This window comes from Eumetopias jubatus, unplaced genomic scaffold (genome assembly GCF_037043125.1).
Source record: "Eumetopias jubatus isolate StellerSeaLion01/CBP00866 unplaced genomic scaffold, mEumJub1_p1.0 scaffold_5, whole genome shotgun sequence".
Classification (NCBI taxonomy): Eukaryota; Metazoa; Chordata; class Mammalia; order Carnivora; family Otariidae; genus Eumetopias; species Eumetopias jubatus.
In genome coordinates this window covers 123,985,585-124,008,271 of record NW_028274811.1, presented here as the reverse complement: position 1 = coordinate 124,008,271, position 22,687 = coordinate 123,985,585, and the positions used below count along the sequence as shown (strand labels likewise).

The following is a 22,687-nucleotide window of genomic DNA, read 5'->3' as shown; positions in this document are numbered from 1 at the left end:
GCTACTACGTAATTATAAGCAAAAATACACAAACAAAACAAAACAAAAACAATGCACACATCCGCCCCACACACATTCACACACATACATGCACACACCAAGCAAAAGGAGTTCCCAATCTAAGGCCTCTCCTCTGAACTCCAGCTGCAGTTGGAATGAGAACCGGAGCACCAGGCTGATGCACGCGACGTCTGTGGAGTTAGCGTTCCCTCCATTAAAGATGGTGGCATTTGTCTAAGGCCTGCTGCTTCATGGATTCATAAAGACACTAGTTCAGCACCCCATTCCTTAGGCTCTCTGAAGCTGGGACCAAATGATTCTGCCAGGATTTTGATTAGCCCTGCTCTGTGTCTTGACTTCCTTGCCTCCTCCTCCGTGGTCAAAAATAGATACGTGTTTCTTCAGAGAAGTGCTACACTGAGTCCCTTTAATGCTTGAGGACAGGGCTCATTTCAGGCAGGACTTGTTGACTTGCAGGTGGCAGAAGGCTGGAAGATGAGGCAGTAATGTAGTGGCTCCTGGGACTCTCAAGTCCCAGGCAAATCTAGGTTCAGGGAAGAGCTCATCTGTGCCAAAGCAGCCATTTGTCTCTATCCATCTCTGTGCTCTGCTTTCCCCTTTATTGGCTACATTTTCAAGCAGGCTTTTCTGGTGTGGTGGCAAGATGGCCGCCGAAGACTTGCCATCTACTAGTGTAACTCCCCACTGGAAAAGAGTGGATATTTCTCAGTGGACCCATTGGAGTCTCATTGTCCACTCTAATGGCCAGGCTTGGGTTCCTCATCTCTGAGCCAATCACTGTGGTCAGGAAAGAGGCTACACTAATTGATCAGGCATTTGTTCATATTCTGAGCTCTGGAACTAAGGCCTGGTGGTTTATTTACCCCTGAAGTACATGGATTGAGGGAGTTCAGAAGGGTTGGTTCATCCAAAGAAAATTGTGGTGCTATTAAAGAAAAAGGGAAGAACAGATGCTGGGAAAATGAGGGGGAATAAAGATGCTCACTGCAAAGCTCCAGACCGATGCTCATCATTGAGGTAATCTACAAACCCGCCACTGAACAAATTTGGTAGGCAAAGCTGGAGTGTGCCTGGGATAGAAAAGATTCTTATCCTGCTTCCAGTAGTAGTTAAACATGAAACACTGCAAGTCCTAAAACTTCAGCTTGCTCATCCCTAAAACTCCATGTGAAACTTGACATTTCTAATGTACTTGTCTAGCACCAGCAAAGCAAAATGTAATACTTTGCAATTTGGGGAAATGCAAAATTTATCATGGTAGCCCAGCAGACTATCTGTGTAACCCCCAGCAAAGATGATGGTTATCATTTATTTTTAATTTTGTGCTAAAACATGTATTTTGAAAACTGGCTTTAAGCCTGGCATATTGGCAAAAGTTAGAAATTGCAGTTTCTTAACCTGTGTGCACCACTGATTGTGGACGATGAAAGGGATTCATTGAGTTTAGAACCAGAAGAACTGGAAGAAAACTCTGCCGCCACCACCTGCTGGCCCTGGGCCCTGTGCGAGTCACTTCCTGTCCTGAAACCTCAGTGCCTCTCAGAGTTTGGGGTCCCGCCACAGGCTGGCCTGATACAAGGGCTTGAGTGCAAGTCGGTTATTTGATTTGGAAGCAGGAATGAGAAGGTGGGGAGAGGGAGACCGGGGAAGGAGGATGTATAACTGTGTCTCCAAAGTCACTTCTACAGGCACCAGGGTCTTCTACGGGGGCTTGACTTCACTGAGCTCTCCCTGAAGTATGCAGAATTCCTCTCAAATTTTCCTATCCAAAGGACAGGAATCATTACCCACTGGCTCCTGTTTTCCTCAGCTGATTGAGAGTTTCCTTCAGGGGTGTAACTTCCCACACTTCTAGGCTCTGCTGGCATGTAGATTAAGGACAGATCCCCGGGGCTAGAAGGAGGTATGATTGTGAGCACAGCATGTGACTGAGGTCGGATGCGGCTCTACGAGGCCAATCTGAGCTCACGTGAAACTTTCCACATAGCAGCTGCTGCTGAAACCAAAAGTGGGATGAAGGGGGGTGACGTGGGCCCCACAGGCATTGACTGCCAGTCCTTATCTGCAATATATGGGTGAAAACCTTCCAGCCTTAGAGCGTGTGGTCAGGAGGATCAGCTGCAATCACATAGGAGAAAGAGCTTTGTAGATGTTAAAACCTACAAGAATGTTACGGTATATATGGGTGTTATGTACCTACATTTAATAATTATACTTCTTCACCGAGAAAAATGCACTTTAGCATTCAGAACAGTCTCTAACACTTGAGGGCTCAGGTCCCAGATTTTTATGTATTGACATTTAAAAATTATATACCATTCTAACAAACTGTTAATTTTTAAAAAAATCTGTTTATCTTGACAAATATAACTTTACGGTGTTCTGGAAAGCTAACTTTGAATTTAGAGTTCTTGGACATCTTGGTGTTCTATTTGGAACATGGTGGAATGGGGAGCTGCCCTCGTTTCCAGCCCCCATGCTAGGATCTCTGCCTCTATTATCTCTTCCAGAATATCCAACTCTGGTCAAATGATTTTACCTCAGAACCTCCATGTCCTCATCTGTAATAGCAAGCTGCTATAGCCCTCGTTGCAGAATTGTTGGCTACAGTCTTTACAAAGTGTTTCTACATCATAGGCATTTAATGCCTGTTTGTTTTCTTCCCCCCACACCACGTTTTCCCTTTTACAAAGAAAGCAATTGAGGCTCACTTGCTTAAGTTGCTTTGCCAAGGTAAAATGACAGGTTGGGGACAGAATCAAGATCAGAAGTCTCCTGACTTCCAGCCCAGTGCTCTTTTTGTGGAACCCTACATCCCTTTCATGTCTGTGATCCACCTCCTGAGATGGTAGAAGTGTAGACTTAGCCCGCCCAGAGCCCTGCTGGGAAGGAACCTTGAAGCTTCATCTTAGGCTGCTGTTTGCTCTTCCAGAATGAAAGCTTTCACAGCTTGTTGTGGTATTGAATGTTTGGCCGCAGAATAAATCCCCGCATTCATCTGTAAACGTCTCAGAGCCTAATCCCATTCCAGTGAGTGCTGCAGGATATCTTTAGAGAGAGCTTTCTGAGCTCTAAATCAGAAATTGCAATCAGTGTGAAAAGCTTTTGGGGATCTTTAGTCATTATTCTATTCTCCCCGGAAAGGTCTGCTTAATGTTAATATTAAATTCCTTTTGCCCAGATACCTCCTGTGTGCACAAACACTGGGGACAGGTCTTTGTGTGAGCCCGAAGTTTCTTGTTATAGCCAAGAGGCAGGCTGGCGAGCCAAGACTCTGAAATTGTAGAAATCGGGTTCCCGCCAGAAGTTATCCTCAGATTTCAACCCTCTTAATGGGAAGTTCTCCTGTAAGTCCTGTCTCTGGAAGATGAGCTTCTCCTCCCTCTCTCTGCCTTGGTAGGAGCTTATACATCAGTTGTTCTTCTTATTCAATGAGGATGATGGTATCAATGGCATTGTTAAGAAATTGTCTAAAAAGCTTTTAAAGAGGTATTTAACTGGCTGATAAAAGATTAACCAGGGAAATTATACTGGACCAGAGTATGGGGGTGCTGACTGCGTATTTGCTAGCTTCATTGGTATTTCAGGTGGACATTATGTATTTATGGTGCTCTCTTGAGTCATGGGCTTAAGACCAAGCAAATTTTTTATTTCTCATCCAGCTTCTGCCTCCCTCAAATGGAGGACATCCATAGGGTGACACCCCTGAAGGGGTGCTCTCAGTGACTTGGTCTCTGGCTCAGGGAGGATGAAGCTTTAGATGAACATAAACTTCTGATCTCCCCCAGAGTTGGCCTGGGGGCTATTTATTCGCTTCCTCTCTAAGAGATTTTTTTATTTTTAATCAGTGTAGAAAAGATTTGAAGAGGCAGATTTTAAGTAAGCCTATAGGCTGTAAGATATTTTGCAGTGTTTTTAAAACTTTTACCTGCTTTTTGAAAACAGAAAAGCGCCCTACATTTGAGGTGAAGGAGAATTTTTTTTTCTAAAGTGATACTGAAAATTTCTTTGGGGGCAGCAATACTTACTGTTTATTAAAATAAGAACCAAGCATAAATATAGCTACCTATGATTTGAAATATTTTGGCTATAAATATCTGAGAAACTTTCCTCCTTCTGCCTAAGAATTTCCCCAGGGTAAGTGCCTTTCTCATAAGCAAAAAATATATACTATGGTGGCAATGAAAACCAAAGGTCTGGAAAAATATGATGTTCCATTTGGAGTGCCATGCCCCACATATGCTATCTATCAGCTTGGTTAAAGTTTTCATTTAACTTAAGTATAGTTTTTCTGTAAGTGTGACCTGATGGGTTAAAATTGCTTGAGCTTTGCATTGGCAATTGCTGGAAAGGGTAGATTAAAGCTTTCAGTGGCTGTTTTTTTTAAAGTTTTTATTCAAATTCCAATTCATTAACATAAGTGTACTGTTCATTTCAGGTGTACAATATAGTGCTTCAACCCTTCCATACATCACCTGGTGCTTGTCACAACAAGTGCCCTCCTTCATCCCTGTCACCCACCTAACCCGACCCCCCACCCACCACCATTCTGGCAACTATCAGTTCTCTATAGTTAAGAGTCTGATTCTTGGCCAGCCTCTCTCTCTCTCTTTTTTCCCCCTTTGCTCGTTTGTTTTGTTTCTTAAATTCCATATATGAGTGATAGTGGCTCTTTTTAATAAAAAAGTCCACCACTGGTTTATTTGTAGTCCATGTGAAAGTTCAAAATATTTCTGTGTGTGTATTAAGGACACTGGTCAAGAAATGTTGATTTCAGTCACAGTTCTATTAATAAAGGAGAAAAAGCAGTGCTTCTCCTCTTTTCCCTTTCACACCCTTCTGCTTAAGTAATTCCCTGGTCCCTTGCAGGTGCCTTCCATAATAAGACTTGCAAAATTCATCTTCACACAGGGCTGCTTCTAAGCTGATCGCAGTGCCTACCAATTGGTTTCATTTGAGAACCTTAAGGTCATACACAATTGGACGGGTTTTTAAAATTATTTCACAAACTGATATTTTTGTCAAAGTCATGTCTTTCCATCCCATCAAAAACTCTTCCTTAATCTGCAAGTAACAAATGATTTTAATTAGTTTGCTCACAGGAAGTTACCTTGTAAAGACTGTTACTAAAATGAAGATGAAATCTGGGATTCAGAATAGAAGCTGAATGGATTATGGACTTTCCTTGAGTAGTTTTAAGGGATGATGTGATTTGACTCATGGTCAAGGTCACAGCCTATGAAGGTTAAATTTTCTCATTTAGAATTGAGACTTTAGAGAACAAACTGATGGTTACCAGAGGGGAGGTGGGGGGGAGATGGGTGAAATAAGTGATGGGGATTAAGGTGTGCACCTGTTGTAATGAGCACCGGCTGTTGTATGGAACTTTTGAATCACTATATTGTACACCTGAAACTAATAAAATACTGTATGGTATCTATACTGGAATTAAAATAAAAACTTAATAAAAAAAGAATTGAGACTTAGAGTCCAAATCTTGGTTTCATCTTTCAAGTTAGAATTTGTTCGAATTTGCAATCAGAAGACACAGCTCGGAGCTGGCCTCAAACTTGGGCACAAATTGCTCAATTCCAATTCTTAGCTTCCTTATGTGTAAAATAAGGCTGGACCATCTGCCCTCTAAACCCCAGTGACTCTGATTGCTGTTCTCGTGACAAAGGTGAGGCAGAATAGACTGGTCGTTTAATGCACTGGCTCTGGAGCTAGCTCCCTGGTCCAACCCTTCCCCCCAGCACTTCTAAGCTGTGTCATCTTAGGTGAATTATTTAACTTCTCTTTGCCTCTGACAGAAGAATGGGAATAACAGTTTGTTTACCTCATGGAGTTGTTGTGAGATTAAATGAGTTGATGCACACAAAATGTACAGAATAGCTCTGGGCACACAAAAGTGCTCAATCAGTGTGAACCATTACTATTACGGCTTTGGGGATAGAGCTCTTCTGCTTTCGTATAGAGCCATGTCCTTTCCTGGTTAGAAGTCTTTATGTTTGCTATTCTCTGCCAGGATAGTTCTTCTACCTCTTTACCTAGCTAACTCTTGTTCATCCTTCAGGACCCCTGCTGAAGAACCTCCTCTAGGAAGCCTTCCTTGAGCCCCTGCCTCCTCCCCAGATGAGGTTAGGTACACCTACAACATTTACTTGTGACACTTAGCACACTTGTAGTTAATTACTTGTCCAAGGTCTGTCCTCCTTGCCAGAACATGAGGGCAACATCTTGACTTGCTCCCCTTTGTGGAACATGGCACCTAGCCTGGGGTGAACATACCACACATCACATAGGTGCTGGTGAACATTTGGACATGGCAGTCATGGGATCGAATTTAGAGAATACCCAAACTAGCTGGAACCTTGCACAAGTTCCTCAAGCTCCCTGAGCCCTACTTTCGTCCACTGTAAAGTATGGATGATGACGGTGGCTACCCCAGGAGGCTTGGGAAGACGAAAACTTTCTGTACAGTACTTAGAGAGGTAGCTTATGGAATTTTTTTTTAATGTTGGTTCTTTTCCTTACTGTGAGCCACATGGAAATGGAAATGTATTAGCACATGAACGGGGAGTAGGGGGATCAATGAACCACTAACCTCAGAGGCCACAACAGTAACCAATCTACCTTGCCAACTGCAGAAATACAAGCCAGGCAAAACCCAATATGGATCTGCACGTACATCTCCCTCTTCTCCCCTCCAATCCCAAGTTATTTATTGCTTTTGTTTTCTTATAATACAAGGAATATCGGTATATGACAACGCTTCAAATAATACCAAATGTGAGACTAACTTGGAAGTTTTCCTTGTTATTTTATTTCATATTGAATTATAACTTGTGTTTTAGAGATCTTCATAATATGTAAGTGAATTGCCAACTTTTTTCAGAGTGTTTTACTAGAATTTGTAGCAATAATTGGGCAAATAGCTGCAATATTTAAACAGTGATGTAGCCCTGTGTTGGTTTTCCTGCCCCCAAAAGTACAGAGCTTCAAATATTTAAAGAATTGTTCTTGGGGCACCTGGGTGGCTCAGTTGGTTAAGCTCTGCCTTCGGCTCAGGTCATGATCCCGGGGTCCTGGGATCGAGCCCCACTTTGGGCTCCCTGCTTGGTGGGGAGCCTGCTTCTCCCTCTCCTTCCTGCTTGTGCTCTTTCTTGCTATCTCTGTCACTCTCTGTCTCTCTCTCTCTCTCAAATAAATAAATAAATAATAAAATCTAAAAAAAAAATAATTGTTCTTAAACAATTAATTAATTTAGGGAAGAATGGGAAAAAGAACAAAAAATCTTCCTTCCCCTTTCAAGGAAGTGTTTAGGAAGTTGCGCCACTTATATAAGGCTTCCTTACCACCACCACCAGAATTAGAAACATGCAAGAATGGGCTTACTTGATGTCAGCTGAGATTTCATATTACAAGTGGCGCTTCACAAAAAAATTCCTTTTTCTTATCTTTAGTTTCCAAATCCAAGATCTTAGAACCACCATCCAGACTGGTGCCTGATCCCAGCCATTCTGGGAGCCAGCAAGTTCCTCCACATAGGCTCAAATGGAAGGGTGGTTCTGAATGTTTTTGCAGAAGTCTGACCTACAGTTCTACAAATCAGTCCCTTAAAGCTTCCATCCTTCCTACCATGAGCTCCCCTGATGTAATCCCTGGTCAGATTGATGGGAGCTCACATAAATTGAATTCTTGTGCAACAGAATTGGGAGCCACTTGTAAACTGTAAATGAAAATGTGCTCTCCAGTTATCCTGCCTGGGACACATTGCCAGCTGAGTTTATCATTACCCCATTCTATCCATCTGTTTGTCATTTGGTTGGGTTGAACCAATTCATAAATAAAGAAAGAAGACTGAAAGCTGAAGGTCAAATAATACAACTTTTTTTTTTGACTATAACTAGTGGTTTTGGACTTTCCTCTGCAATGCATTTTAGTGCAGAGCAAATCCTGCCTAAAACCAGTCTGCAAAATTGACAGGGAATTAGAGACTCTTCTCTGTGTGAGGTTTTCTCCTCCTCTCTTGTATTCGCCCTGGATAATCTATGGGATCATGTCTCTTCTCTTAGAGCAGGGTGTTTAACCTACAGTCTGTAGATTCCCAAGGGGTCCATGGATAGAATTCAAGGGGTCCTTGGACTTTGGTTGGACAAAAATTACATTCTAAGCTTATCAACTAAAATTTAATGTTCCCTTCAAATATAGATGTAGTCAACAAACCACAGTAGTGTTAGCAATTTCTGTGGCTTTGTCACTAATAGAATCACAGATATGTTCTTATCCTATTACAACTGTTGTACATGTCTCAAAGTACCAGTCATATGCTTATCACTACTTTGAAATAATTGTAGTTACTAAATCCATTGCTAGGTATTATGACTTAATCTATTAACAAAAATGTGTCTCTATTACCATAATTATAATTCTTTATTGTTTAGGTCATTGTTTTCACTATAATTGGTGTCCTTTTTGATCCTAAGTATTTTGTTTGATGCATTTGTTTATTTTTTTAAATTTTATTTATTCATTTGAGAGCGAGAGAGCACGAGAGAGGGGAGGGTCAGAGGGAGAAGCAGATTCCCTGCTGAGCAGGGAGCCTGCTCGATCCCGGGACTCCAGGATCATGACCCGAGCTGAAGGCAGTTGCTTAACCAACTAAGCCACCCGGGCGCCCTGATGCATTTAAAAATATTCTTCTGAGAAGGCTTCATAAGTCTTCCTCAAACGGTTGAAGTGGCACAAAGGTAAAGACTGTTGTCTCCGATTGGGGTTGGCAAACTTTTTTCACAGGGTCAGATGGTAAATATTTGGTGCTTTCCCAGCTCTATGGTCCCTGTCTCAACTACTCAGTTCGGCCATTGTAGCAAGAAAGCAGTCATAGACATCACTTAAACAAATGGTCATGGCTGTGTCCCCAAAAAACTTTATTTACAAAAATAGGCAGCAGGCTGAAGTTTTCTACCTCCTGATTTAAGACATCATGTTATTCTTAAGGTCAAATTTTGAAGCTATTTCAATTCATCTTGGCCAACTGTTATCAGATACCTACTGTGTGCGTATGTTCATCCGAACATGTACATATTGAGTATCTTCTCTGTGCAAAGCATGTACAAGAGATTTAGGGGTCAAACAGCTCTGCCCCTGCTTAGACAATCCAGTGGGGAAGGCAGGGGAGGGCATAGTCCCAAGTGGTGAGTGTTGCAGGTAGGAGTGGGGACCAGGGGCCTAGAGGAATACCAACTTGACATTTTTTTTTAAAAGATTTTATTTATTTATTTGAGAGAGAGAATGAGATAGAGAGAGCATGAGAGGGGGAGGATCAGAGGGAGAAGCAGACTCCTTGATCAGCAGGGAGCCAGACGCGGGACTCGATCCTGGGACTCCAGGATTATGACCTGAGCCGAAGGCAGTCGCTTAACCAACTGAGCCACCCAGGCGCCTGCCAGCTTGACATTTGATGCAGTTTTGAAGGAGTCTGGGAAGGCTTCTTGCAGGAGCTCAGAAGGACACATTGGTGATGACTGGAAAAGGGGAGGGAAGACAAAGCATGAAAAGGGTTAAGCCACAAGAAGCTACTTGAGTGATGGCTTGGAGGCAAGAAGAAAATATTCCTGGGATTGCCTAGAAAGTCTGAAGCTTTGTGAGGCAAGAGATAAGGCTAGATGGGTAGATCAGGTTCAGAGCAAGGAAGGCATAATAACAGAGCTCACGTTTGTCCTGAAGGGAATAGGGAGCTATGGAGACTATTAAGCAGGAGAGAGACTGATAGTATTTGCATTTTGAAAAGATCACCCAGAGTTTCCCCAGGAACACAGAGATGAATAACACAATCAGCATGCTTAGTGAGCTCACAGCCTCATAGGAAAAACAGAAATACAAAACAACATTAGAAGGTGGTATAATCGGTGTAATATTAGAATCAGATTTAAGGCGTGCGCGAGTCCTGAGCAGAGTTGTCCTAGTTCTGTTTCTGAGATGATGCTTAGAAGAAATAACATGAAGGAAAATATTTAGTAAAGGAGACTCCAAATAATCTAAGGCTCTCCCGAAACATTAAACCATGGAATGATAGGTTGGATGCTGAGGGAAGGAGGCCACACATATCTCCAGCGTACTATAATTAGGCTTTTGGTCCACTCCCTCTCAGACCAGTTAAGTGGCCTCTACTGTCAAGGCCATTCTGGATGTTCTGCTGAATCCCCTGGAGGACTGTTTTCTGCACCAACAAATTCCATTCTCAAAAGTATTTCCCTAACAGGATTTAACCATTCTTAGCCCAGTTTCCTAGTTAATGTCTGAAGCACGCTTGAGCTTCACTCCTCAGCCCAGCTCCAATTTTCTGGAGAAAGCGTTCTCAAACTGAATAGTTACTCATTAGAAGGTAGTGAGACCAGTTGAGGGGTCCTGTAGGAGAGTTTTTTGACAGTGAAATAGAACAGAAGAGAGAATATCGGAGGGTATCACACATAGTAAAACTAGGAGTTATTTTATGAGACGTATGTTTCAGTTGTGTGTGTGTGCGTATGCGTGGTGTGTCCTGGGTCACGATGTCCACAGTATGTCTTACTGTGGCTCGTTCAAAGACTGAAAAACAGTGCTGGAGAGCATGATGTACTAGAGCGTATTTGGAGTTATACAGGCTTCATTTGCCACTTTGTACAACCCAGTAAGCCATAGATTTCTCTCCATGGCTGACAAAATCTGCTTTCTTTATTTTTAGAATTTTAGAGTTGAAAGTTCCAACTTAAGTATTCTAGGAAAAACAAAACAAAACATCTTCCAGTCCAGTGTTTTTCAGATTATGGGTCACAACACTTCAGTGGATGGTGAGATTGATTTAGTGGGTTCTTACCAGCTTAAAAAAAAAAAAAAGAAAAGGAAAGGAGAGAAAGAAAAGAGCAAAGTGAATAGAGTAAGGATAAATATTTTTCCTTGAAAGTTTTTTCAGTTTTGTACTCACATGTAAGTCATATGCATACATACATATATTATAGGTATACTGGGTTACTATGCATAAATGTATTTGTTACTGTGAGTCTAGGTTAGAGTTACTGAACCAACCTGCTATCCTGTTCAGAAATCCTCTGTTCCATCCCCGATGACCATGCAACTTCTACTTCAATAAATAGCCATTGATGCAGAGATCGACCCTCCTGAGGCAGCTGGCTTCATTGTCAACCATTCCTAAGTGCCACTGAAGGTTTCCCTTAATGTTGAGGACCAGTGCTGCCATTGGCTTCCCTGTAGGGAACCACTGGGTCTCCTAGTCCAATATGGACAACATGGAGGTGTCTTTGCCGTCTTCATCTGGAACACATGTAAAGACACTGTCCTAGGCTCACTCTCTGGAGCCAGGCAATACCAGCCCTTTGAACTCTGCCTCAAGTGGAGATGAGTCCAGAGCACCTCCTGCGGAGCGATCAACCTAGAAAACTTACGTCCCCCAGGGTACGGGCATGGGGCTCTTCAATAGCAGCTTGTCCAGAGAATTCATATTGAGTGTGTGACCAATTTTTAAAGTCCAGTTTTACGCCCCCTGCCTTCCCCATAGATTTTTGCCATAGTTGGTTTTCTGTCTTTATATCTGTGCCATTGGCTTAAAACAACAACAACAACAACAAAACCCTAATATAAGATTTTACATTTACCATTTGAGCTGGCTTTGCCCTGATGTTTCTGTATATGGAGATCATTTTGAATTTTTATTCTCTCATGCATCTTATTTATAAGACCACTTCCCAGGCAACTATTTGCATTTCCTAAACTTCTGGTTATTTTAGATTTTCTTCTTACTTTTATTGAGGTATGATTGACAAATAAAAATTGTATATATTTAGGTTTTACAGTGTGATTTTTAAAAGATGTAGAACATGATTTAATATGTGTATGCATTTGTGTATGATAGATGCAATCAAGTTAATTAATGCATCCATTATTTCACCTAGTTACCTTTGTGTGTATGCGTGGTATGTGTGTGCGCGCGTGCGCGCATGCGTGTGTGCTGAGAACACTTAAGATCTACTCTCTTGGCAAATTTCAAGAATATGATACAGTATTATTAACTATAATCACCACACTGTACATTAGATCCCCAGAACTGTTCATCTTAAAGCTGACAGTTTATACTCTTTGACCAACCGCTTATATTTCCTACACTCTCCAGTCCTTGGCAACCAACATTCAACTCTCTGGTTCTTTGAGTTCAACTTTTCTAGATTCCATATATAAATGTGAAATCAAACGGTATTTGTCTTTCTCTGTCTTCCTGATTTCACTTATGTCCTCATTTTATCTGTGCTCCTGCAAATAGCAGGATTTTCTTCTTTCTCATGTCTGAATAACATTTCATTATATATAATTAAATATATATATATATACACACACACACACACCCCACATCAAAAGCAATTATGTTTTAGTGGTTCAGCTTTATCAAGTCTTTCAAAAACATTTAACATAGCTATCACTTCTCTTTTTTATTCATATTTCATGAGTTTATATAATATTACATTAAATAACATAATTACAATAACAAACATAAAAGTCTTAAAAAGATTTGGGAATGAACACAACTGACTCTTGACAAGCTGGTAGCTGAATTGGCGGGAACAAATGAAGACATTGGTTAATTCGACAAGTTGGTTAAGTAGATGTTGATAAGGAAAGCTTTGACTATGTGTGATATGCACAGGGATGCCATATATTCATACCTACTTATGGCTAATGTTTTTATATGTTATACCCATCTTTTATATAGATTCATTGATCATTCATTTCTGGGACCCATATTGTCTTTGGATAGTCCACACTATATTTTACATGTAGCTGGTGCTTAATGTGGCCAAATTATATAGAGAGCTGATGTTGCTCTTGTCTCTCCTCCCCCCACAGATACTCTATTCCTTTTCAGTTATCAAAACCCAAGTGCATTTGAAATCTAACTCAAGTTCTTCCTGGTCTCCTAGACCCTCCCCAGAATTCTAGTTCACATTTACCTTTGAGCAACATGGGTTTGAACTGCGTAGGTCCACTTATACATGGAATCTTTTTTTGATAAATACTGTACTGTAAATGTGTCTTCCTTATAATTTTCTTAATTACATGATCCATTCTCTAACATACTTTATTGTAAAAGTATAGAATATAGTACTATGTAACATACACAATATGTGTTAATTGACCTTATGCTATTGATAAGGTTAATAGTAGGCGGTTAAGTTTTTGGGGAGTCCAGAGTTATACATGGCTTTTTGGCTGCATAGGGACACCAGCACCCCTCACCCCCACGTTGTTCTAGGGTCAGTTATATAACACTTGAAATATGCTATTTTGCACTGGCTTCCTACTGATCCTTAGATATATTATCTCCCAATTACATTATAAACTCCCTAAGAATGGAACAGTGTTTATAGTTCCTTGGAGCCTCCTAGAAGATAGCTTCTGTGTTGGACGCCCTGTTGATAATCAGTCACATCCCAATTGAGTAATCCAAGGCAGCCACCTACTGGGTTTGATGGTACCAAGAAAAAGAATGTCCACATAAGATTGAAGTTGGCAATAGGCGAGGTAGTCAAAATGCCACAAGAAAGGGGAATAAAACAGAAAAATATACCACCCAGTGGTTCTATGACTTTGGATAAATTACTTCTTTTCACGGTTCACATGGGTAGAATGAGAGACTGGACCAGATCAGTGACTCTTAAAGCTTTTGGGGTCATGATTATCTTCGAGAATCTGATAAAAAGCTAAGGACACTTAGGAAACTGAAATGATGCTCACACATAAAATCTTGCATGTAATTTCTGAGAGCCCTCAGACATCTGGACTAGTTGATCTGTAAGATATCTGATAACCAGGCTGGATGCTAACATTGCCGGTGGTGATGCTTCTTCCCATCGAAATGAACCAGTGAGTCTCGATTACTTGAGTCAGCTAATGGGGTTTTGAGTAGCCACTGCTGACTGCATTGTACCAGCCCCATCAGACCCTCCCCCTGCAGCCGAAACACCTTCCGAAGGCATTTGATCTCCTGGGATGCAGGATGCCCAACCCAACCCTATCCCATTATGTGGAAAAGTGTTTAAAATGCCCACGAGGCTGGTGGCTGCCTATTTTTACCTGGATGGCAGCACATTCCTGGTTTACTTCTCCGCACACCACATACCTTTTTGATCATGGGGAAATTGGCAGGTTGGTGTTACTAGGAGGGTTTGACTGACAACTGTGTAGTCAGAACAGAATGATTTTCTTCAGTGGAGAAAGATAAAGCTATTGTTTGAGAGTGATCTAAGACAATCCTTTTGCCTAGTTATCTCTCGCTCAACCTCACCTTTGCACTTTCGTACCTCAAGAGACTCTAAAAGCATTTAAATGTGAAACCCATGACAAAATCAGAGGCAAAATGTCAAAGGTTTTGGACTAGTGTTCAATCTGCATGAGTTTTGCTCTCTCACTTGTTATCATGAACTAAATGTTAATGATTTCACTTTCCTATTCGCTGAAAATACAGCTTTCTTTCCTGCATTAAATGAGCAAATACAATATAGTCTCCTTTTTGTGCGTGTGGAGGAGGGGGCTGTCATTTCTACATGAAGATTGTTGCAGATATTTGCAGGTAGTTCTGGGTAAACAATGGCACATTCTGAGAGCAGGTACATGTCATTTCCTCTATAAATGCCACAGGAAAGCTTAGCAAAGAACAGGAGCGTTTTATCTAAAGATCACCTCTTTTCTGTCAACTTTTAGGTGTCCCTGGTGGCTTTCCTCTGTGACATGATTTTGTTCTAATTTGAGTTTGTAAATGTGTTTCCGTCCACTCACTGAGGTTTCCTCTTTGATGACAAAGTTAGTTTACACGAGAAGTCCATTTTTAGGGAAAGGATATCAAGAAAGAGAAATGAGCCCTACTTCCTCCAGTGAGCATGCCCCGTGATCGCTGCTTCTCCAAACAGATGAATTCTTATGGGATATGGGCCCCACAGACTCCTTGTCTGCCTGGTGAGCTTGAGGAAGCCTCTTTGACGGGGCTTAAGGACCCCATTTGGCTTTGAAATCCTGCCAGTGAGAAATGAAGCAAGCTCATATTCAAGAAATCCATGGATCATCCAGACATCTCCTTTCAGCAAAATAAGCCTCTATTTCCTTGCCTGATGTGTTGTTCATAAAGGATAAACATCACTGTTTTTTTGCTTTCTACCTTCCTCTAAATACCTGTGAGCAGAGACGTTTAACAATCGAACAACTGAGAAGTGGTCAGGAAGCAAGCTAAAGGTTGGAGAATAGCCTCCCCAACCACGATCACCCCAAGTTTTCATCCAGTGTCAAGGATTTTCTTAATCCAAACTTTCCTCATCCATCCAAGTTGGCCTCACCATTTACCAGCTGTATGAACTTGGGCAAGTTACTTATTTGTTTAATGCCTGTTACCTCTGTAAAAATAAGGGAGAAAGGTGTTTAACATTAGTATCTCCTGCATAGATACTATGAACAAGATTGGTTCTTTCCAAGCACTTGATAAATGGTAACTATTATTAGCTATGAACACAAAACATCCACTCGATTAGGCCCTTCAGGCGATCCTGCAGCCATGCACCACCATTTCCAAGTTTCCTTTTTTTTTTTTTTGAAAGATTTTATTTATTTATTTGACAGAGTGAGAGAGAGAGAGCACAAGCAGGGGGACCGGCAGGCAGAGGGAGAGGGAGAAGCAGGCTTCCCACTGATCAGGGGGCCCGATGCGGGACTCGATCCCAGGACCCTGGGATCATGACCTGAGCCAAAGGCAGAAGCTTAACTGACTGAGCTACCCAGGTGCCCCCCCAAGTTTCATTCTGCAGTTCTTATTATGTGGGGTGCTCTTCTCCCTGCTGGGACTCTGGCCTATAGAGCAGCACTGTCCAATAGAAATATAATACGAGCCCTATGTGAAATTTGAAGTTTTCTAATAGTAGCATTAAAGAGGCAATAAGAGGGGTGCCTGGGTGGCTCAGTCGTTAAGGGTCTACCTTTGGCTCAGGTCACAATCTCAGGGTCCTGGGATCGAGCCCTGCATCGGGCTCCCTGCTCGGTGGGGAGCCTGCTTCCTCTCCCTCTCCCTCTGTGTTCTCTCTGTCTCTCTCAAATAAATGAAGTCTTTAAAAAAAAGAGGCAATAAGAAAAAAGTGAAATTAATTTTAAATAACATATATTTTAACCCCCTGAATCCAAAATGTTATCATCTCAACATGTGATGAGTAAGGTATTTTACATTCGTTTTCTTCCTTTGAAATCCAGTGTATGCCTTACCCTGTGGCACATCTCGGTTCAGATGAACCGTATTTCAAGGGCTGACTGGCCCTGGGGGCTATTGCTACCACACAGCAGCACACAGGTACAGAGTAGTAGGCAGGTGACCTGGGGTCATCTACCAGCTCTGTGATGTGGGCAAGTCCCTTAAATAATGGCCAAAATACGCTGAGTGTTTACAATATGGTGCCAGGCACTATGCTGAGGGTATAGATTCATTTAATCTTCATGACAGTCCTCTTAGATGGGTACTTTTGTTACTTAAAGAAGTTAAGTAGCAGCTAGTAAGTAGCAGAGGCAGGATTTGAGTGGCTCTGTCCAACCCCAGAGTTTGTATCCCTTACCCTCTGCTTATTGCCTCCCAGCTGGGAGTTCTAAGTGAGGGTCTGCATTCTCTCTAGGGTTCTTAGAAGAACGTATGAAAATTCAGCGAGTTGGCACCGTTGTACAATTTTGTTAAGAGCAAGCATGGCCGTTAACAGAGTCTTCTTGGGTTTTCCCATGGCAGTTCATGCAATTAGTCACCGTGTAAAACTTATTATTTGTTTACTTTGTGAACAGATTGTGAATAGATGGAATCTGTGCCCTCCTGACCTCTGGGAATGGGGACAGTTAGGGGAAGGCTTGTTTATGAAACATCTGGAAGGCAAAGTCCTTGAAAATGAACTCCTGTGTGGGGATCTTTTCACCATAGTCAAGCCTATGCCGAGGCAAAGCGGATGACGCTGAAACAGTGCTTAAAACTGACCCTAAAAATGATCTACTTGCTTTTATTGGCAGTGACCGAATAATGAGGACCTATGATTTAAAATCAAGATGACTTTTAGATAGGAAGAGTTAACTCATTTTTACAAGCATTGCTGCCAGAGTCCGAGCGTGGTCAGTTTACATAGCCAGCAAGCTTCCCTTCCCTCTTGCTCCTCCTGAATTACTGCTTCTTGTTTTGTTTTTTTAATCAATAAAGACCAGATTTGGACATGAGTTGGACCTTAATTCAAGAGCACATCCAGATGGACTCCATGGTTATCAAGGGCCTGGATCCGGATACCAACTACCAGTTTGCAGTGAGGGCTGTGAATCGCCACGGCCACAGCCCCCACAGCCAGCCCAGCGACACCATCAGGACCTTCTGTGAGTACCTCGGCCCTTTGGAAGGACAGACGTAGCTGCTTTGCTGGGGTTGCCTGGCTAGGACCCGCCTGACTGGGGTTTCTTAGTGCCCTGCAGAGGGACAGCCTGCACTGAGGTTATCCTCAGCTTTTCCTGCTGTGCTTTTCCCAGCACTTTGGAAGTTCGAGGCTCTCCACAGGGACACAGGCTATTTCTATGTACAGGAGGTCAGCAGAAGGTTTATTTCTGCATCGTCCTTGGGGAGTCCGAGGTCAGTGTTCTTTCACAATTACAGGGCAAACCACATACCAAGATGATATGCAGCCTCCCCCAGCCTCCTGGCCTTTGCATCTTTTGAGAAAATGGGTTCATCTGAGAATGCTAGAAGAAACAAATAATGCTCCCAGACTCTTCAGGGTTAGCGTTCATCTCCATAACCAAGGACACTCAAGTAAAATCAGTCCTGCGGAATGATGGTCAGGGAGAATCAAAGTCATTGGTGCACTGACGTATAGCTGGGGGTCACTGATGGCCAAAGTTCCTGTTTGTCACAGTGCCTCCCTGGGGGGCTCAGGGAAACTTGGGCCACTGGCTATCACATCACCCAGGGATTTTGTGAAAACTCAGATTCTGATTATGGTCTGGGGTTTAAGAAGTTCCCACAGGATTCAGGCAAGAACTACACTTAGATTACTTAGACCACCTTGCCAACCTTGGCTTAGAAATCTTTATCTTTTGGAAATGGGGGGCATATTGACATGAACTTAGAACACTATAGTGGGGAGATATCAGAACTGGAATGTTGGCACTTTTTTGTTTGAAAACTCTGTAACCTTTTCAGTTTTAACAACAAGTTCCTCCGGGTTCCTGTATCCATAGATCCCTGCCGCTACCCCGGGTCCTCTTTACCTAGAGAGGACCTCTCAGAAGGAAGCCTACCTTATCTTGTTTCTCTTTCGCTTCCCCTGTGTTCATCTGTTTTGTTTCTTAAATTCCACATAGGAGTGAAATCATATGGTATTTGTCTCTCTCTGACTGATGTATTTCACTTAGCGTAATACCCTCTAGCTCCATCCGTGTCATTGCAGATGGCAAGATTTCATTCTTTCTGATGGCTGGGTAATGTTCCTTTGTATGTATACACCACCTCTTCTTTGTCCATTCATCTGTCGGTGGACATCTGGGCTCTTTACACAGTTTGGCTGTTGTGGACATCGCTGCTATAAACATTGGGGTGCAGGTGCCCCTTCGGATCACTACAATTGTATCTTTAGGATAAATACCTAGTAGTGCAGGTGCTGCGTCCTAGGGTAGCCCTATTTTTAACTTTTTGAGGCATCTCCATACTGTTTTCCAGAGTGGCTGCACCAGTTTACAATCCTACCAACTGTGTAAGAGGGTTCCCTTCCCTGCATCCTCGCCAACATCTGCTGTTTCATGACATGAAATCAGAGAGGGGGGCAAACCATAAGAGACTCTTAATCTTTGGAAACAAACTGAGGGCTGCTGGAGGGGAGAGGAGTGGGGGATGGGGTAAATGGGTGATGGGCATTAAGGAGGGCACGTGATGTAATGAGCACTAGGTATTATATGCAACTGATGAATCACTAAATTCTACGTTTGAAAATAGTAATACACTATTTGTTAATTAAATTGATTTTAAATTAAAAAAAAAAAAGAAAAGAAGCTTACCTAACACTTCCAGTTGCTTTCTATTGGCCAGCACAGAGCCCTATTTATATTGGTCAGTCAGTCCAAGGAAGCTCCTCATACAGCATCCGCGCGGTTGACTGCCAAGGCCACAAGGCCATGTCTCTTTCCAGGGTGCGGATTCACCATATTCCCCAAATCCTAGGAATTTTGGCTTTTCTGAAAACAACCCTCACCCTAACCTTGAATTTCAGGGCTTCTTCCTTCAAATTGAATTGTTGGGGGTTATGGGTCTATGGTGAGGCCACCCCTCACACATTCGTACATACATCCCCTACACACACACACACACACACACACACACACACAAACACACACACACATGCATAGACCTGTACACACACATACACACACACATACATGAACACACACAAATACACACATGCACAGACCTATACACACACACATGCATAGACCTGTACACACACATACACACACACATACATGAACACACACAAATACACACACATGCACAGACCTATACACACACACACACACACACTCATACATACACAGTAACGATCATCACCCAGCAATTGTTTCATTCTCCTTCTTCTTTAGGATTTAGAAGCTAAAACTCCCCAGTCATATGACAAGGGATGAAGCTCCTTCTTTCCAGAAGAAATGTTAACGATTCGATTTCAAATCCAGGCAGGGTCTCCTTCCACTCTTGCTGGATGAGATCCGTGCTATAATCTTTGGTTAAGCTTTGGGATGTAGGGCCCAAATTGGGGCAACAGTGGCTGGGACAGGCCCTGGGATCTGCTTGTGTTTTGACACCTGAGGTTGTCTTTTTGCATCCTGGGCTTTTGCATCCTGGGCATTGCAGGTGCTCTGTGTGGCGGACGTGCCCCTGCCCACCTGCTTCCCCAGCGTCCAACTCCTCTGCTCATGTCTTGTGAGCTGCCACATGCTGTTTTCCTCCGTGCGTTCCTATAGCTCCTTCTCCACATAGACAAGGAAGTAGAAGGACGAGATGTGACCCCTTGCGCCAGCCCTGGGTGTGGGTGTAGAGACTGCAGTCCCAGGAGGGGGCAGAGGTTGGAACGTCTCTTTAACTTTCTTTTTTTTTTTTTAAATGGAAATAGTGGTCTGTGCTTGCAGTTTCTGATGATGATTTCCCACTGGTGGGTGGCAGCTTTGTGAATGAAGTGGGATAAGGCACGTGAAATTGCTTCATAGATACGTAACGTTAGGTTACGATTGGTCTCCTGTGTGAACTAAGACTGTCTCATTGCAAAGTAATTATGGGTAAGGGAGGTGGCTGATTCAGTGGGAACTCTCAACTATGAAATATTCTGAAATAAATAAAATTTAACTGTGTTTTACATATATACAGATACTCAAATCAGGAAAACAGAAATAGAATTGATTAGAGGGCTGGTTTCATGAATGCATGAGAATGTGCTGTAATTGGGATTTCAGTTGGGAGTTTTTTTCTCATGATTGCTTCAGATATTTTAGAAAACCCTGTATTCTGTCACATTCACACTTCTTATTTTGCTAATATTTTATTTTTTAAAATTTTTATTTATTTGACAGAGAGAGACAGCAAGAGAGGGAACACAAGCAGGGCGAGTGGGAGACGGAGAAGCAGGCTTCCCATGGAGGAGGGAGCCCGATGCGGGGCTCGATCCCAGGACCCTGGGATCATGACCTGAGCTGAAGGCAGACATTTAACGACTGAGCCACTCAGGCGCCCCTATTAGTTTAGTTATTAGTTTCCCAAACCCATTTTTCCATATATAAAATGACCTAATTACCAATTAGCACTTATCTGAATTATAATAAATTCTCAAAATCAGAGCTACCATTGCAAAAACCTCATATGAGTCAGGCACTGCGCTGAGCACATTACCTAGGAAATTCCATGTTAATTCTTTTTGTTTTTTAATTTTATTTATTTATTTGAGAGAGAGAGAGAGAGAGAGAGAGAGAGAGAGCATGCAGAGGGGATGGGCAGAGAGAGAGGGACAGAGAAACCCAAGCAGACTCTGCACTGAGCGCAGAGCCTGACACGGGGCTCGATCACACAACCCGGAGAACATGACCTGAGCCCAAACCAAGAGTCGGTGCTTAACCGACTGAGCCACCCAGGCACCCCTCCGTGTTAATTCTCACAGAAACCCTGGCTGGAGGAATAGTATCCCTTTTTATGGATTTTTAAAAATTGAGTCTTCAAAAGGTTACATATTTTGCCAAGAATAGTCATTGTAAACGCAGGATTTGAACTCAAGCTTAGCTGACTGCAAAGCTACTTCTTGAGCCAGATTCAAATGAAAGGAGGTTCTTATGCTTGTAATGCAAAGTAGCATGAGCACAGCAGGGTCAGCAATTAAATAAAGTACAGGAAATAGTTCTGGTGGAATCTAGGGACTAAGGGAGTTAGCCAGCACACACACACACACACAAAACCTATACAATTCTTTTCCTTTTAAAACTTGTGAGGTATGTGGTACATACAAAAATGGGAATAAAACATACATGCAGGCCTGAAATTCAACTGGGAATCATCAGCGTTGACAGCTGGCAGCCCTTCTGATCGGTTAGACCCCAAGCCAGTTGTTAAATATTTTGAAGGCCACCCTGAAGGGATTTGTGAGACCAGTATTTGTGCCTGCTGGGCGTTCCCCGGTCCTCATTCCTCCTCCTCCTCACCTCAAGGTCCATCCCACAGGGATGTTTTCTTGGGGTAGTACCTTCTTAGCTTCCTGAACAGTGAACTTCAGAACAGAATGTTCACATTGACCGCCAAGGTGGAGAGTGCCCAATGGGAATCCTTGAGACCCCACCTGGACACCACCACAGGCTTATTTTAGACCTCCACCCACCTCCTTTCCTAAGGAGAGAGAACATCTCAGCTCTACTGACAAGAACATCTCAGCTCTACTGACAAGGCATCGACTTCCCCTGACCTGTTAATGCCAGACCATATTAGCAGCTTCACTGCTCAATGGGGCCGTTCGTGGATCTCAGTTGCTAGTGTGTGTGGTTAATGAAAGCCGGGGGCCTAGTGTTCTCCTTCCTTGATGCTCACCTGGAGTGAGGAAGAGCTTCTTATTTTGCTATTAGTTTAGTTATTAGTTTCCCAAACCCATTTTTCCATATATAAAATAACCTAATTCTTCTCTGGTGTGGTGCCCGGTATGCCCAACTTCCACATCTTACCTCAGCTCCACCAAGTTACAAGCAGAGAGGGAAGAAAATATGAAGATGTTTCGGGGTCCAGGTCTCTAACAAGAAATAGAATCATTTTGGTGACCTTGAGTAACAATGATGCTACCCTGTATTTGCGTCTGTTCTCTTGTTGGTGACTTTCCACACATATAGGGCCTATTCTGTTCCCCAGAGACAATACAAAGACAAAGGTCATGGTCTGCCACTCCTTACCCCATCCTGCTCATTTATTTTTCCTTCGAGAAAAAAATACCAAGAGCATTACAATTTGCCTTATTGCTCTGTGGCATGCATTTTTCCCTGCAGTTGATCTCAGAAATTAGCCGGTCAGAGCAGGGGGCTCTGTGGAGCCCCAAGGACACAGGCACACATGCATGGC

At 42.6% G+C, this 22,687-nt stretch overlaps 1 protein-coding gene across 3 annotated transcripts in view; it reads left to right on the top strand.

Annotated features, from left to right (window-relative positions):
- The window catches only part of EGFLAM (EGF like, fibronectin type III and laminin G domains), a 185,071-nt gene that overhangs the window by 81,759 nt on the left and 80,625 nt on the right, over positions 1-22,687 (top strand). For all 3 annotated transcript variants that reach the window (XM_088023705.1, XM_088023704.1, XM_088023703.1), the window contains one exon: positions 17,276-17,442. In XM_088023705.1, coding sequence (XP_087879831.1) covers positions 17,276-17,442 — 167 coding nt within the window. The remainder of the gene's footprint in view (positions 1-17,275; positions 17,443-22,687) is intronic.